The sequence below is a fragment of the Loa loa genome (genome assembly GCF_000183805.2).
Source record: "Loa loa unplaced genomic scaffold supercont3.3262, whole genome shotgun sequence".
NCBI classification, from domain to species: domain Eukaryota; kingdom Metazoa; phylum Nematoda; class Chromadorea; order Rhabditida; family Onchocercidae; genus Loa; species Loa loa.
The window spans coordinates 1-1,063 of NW_018111440.1; the positions used below are offsets into that span (position 1 = coordinate 1).

The 1,063-nt window shown below is 34.1% G+C and overlaps 1 protein-coding gene across 1 annotated transcript; it reads left to right on the forward strand.

The window, feature by feature from the left end:
* Positions 1–136: 136 nt before the first annotated feature.
* On the forward strand, positions 137–1,041 carry LOAG_15940 (hypothetical protein; the record flags this gene model as incomplete). The annotated part of the gene is made up of 2 exons (XM_003151427.2): positions 137–514; positions 835–1,041. Exons 1-2 carry the CDS (start codon positions 161–163, stop codon positions 1,039–1,041), a joined length of 561 nt encoding a protein of 186 aa, XP_003151475.1. The 5' UTR covers positions 137–160.
* Positions 1,042–1,063: the final 22 nt, after the last annotated feature.

Consider the following 1,063-nt stretch of genomic DNA (forward strand, 5'->3'; position numbering starts at 1 on the left):
AAAGGTGAAGAGGGATGAAATGGGTCGTCTCAGATGATAGCTGGTGATTGAATAACCAACATTTTAACGATGCAGCGGTCAATAATCATATATTGTTGGTTTCATTGCATTTACCTACTTTACGATGTTCTGTTCCAGGTGCAAATGAAAAACAGATAATATGGCGGCGGATAACGATGAACAGAATTTTAAAAATGACAAAAATGATAAAGATATGTTTGATGGTGATGATGACAAAAATAGTAAAGATGATAATACTGCTGATGATGCTGATATGGAGAATGTGGATGAGCGTGAATCACTGGACAATGATGTGGACAATGAGGATCCCGGACAAACTGAAGAACATCGAAATGATGGTAATGATAATGAAAACAAGTCAGAGGACGATATGGAACATGTTATGAACGAGAAACTAGATGAGGATGACAATCAATCGAATGATGATGTTGGTGAGGAAGCGATAACAGAAGTGACTGAAAAAGATGAAAAGGAGATGCAAGGAGATTCCCTGGTATTCATTTATTATGATATTTTAAATATTTAAGACATGCGTGGATCGTTAAACAATGTTTAAAAAGCGCAGTTAAGTTATAGCACCTCTGTAAATCGTTCATGTTACCTTTCCTGAAATTATTGGAATGGTAAGTGTGTTTTTTTTCATTCTTTTCAAACTGTTGATTATGATTTTTCAGTTTTCGAACTTGGATTTTATTCCAAAACATCTGAAACTTCGAGTTCCAATATATGGATGAACTTTTTTGCTTTATATTTGTTCTGGAAATGGTTATTCATACATTTTTCGAGTTTTATTTGTTATCTGCTTGTTTTTAGAACGAAACAAATGATGCTAATCTGGAAGAGTTAAACAAAGATGATGAAGAAATTCTGAAAGGCGGTGCCGGAGGAATGGATAGAGGAGCAATGGAGGATACAATGGACAAAGAATCTATTTCAAATCCGAACGTTCTGAATGAGAACGATGAGAATATGAAAGAGGAGTATGATGTTTTTAAAAACAAGTATATTGTTAGAAGTTAAAGATCGAGATAATTAAGAGTAA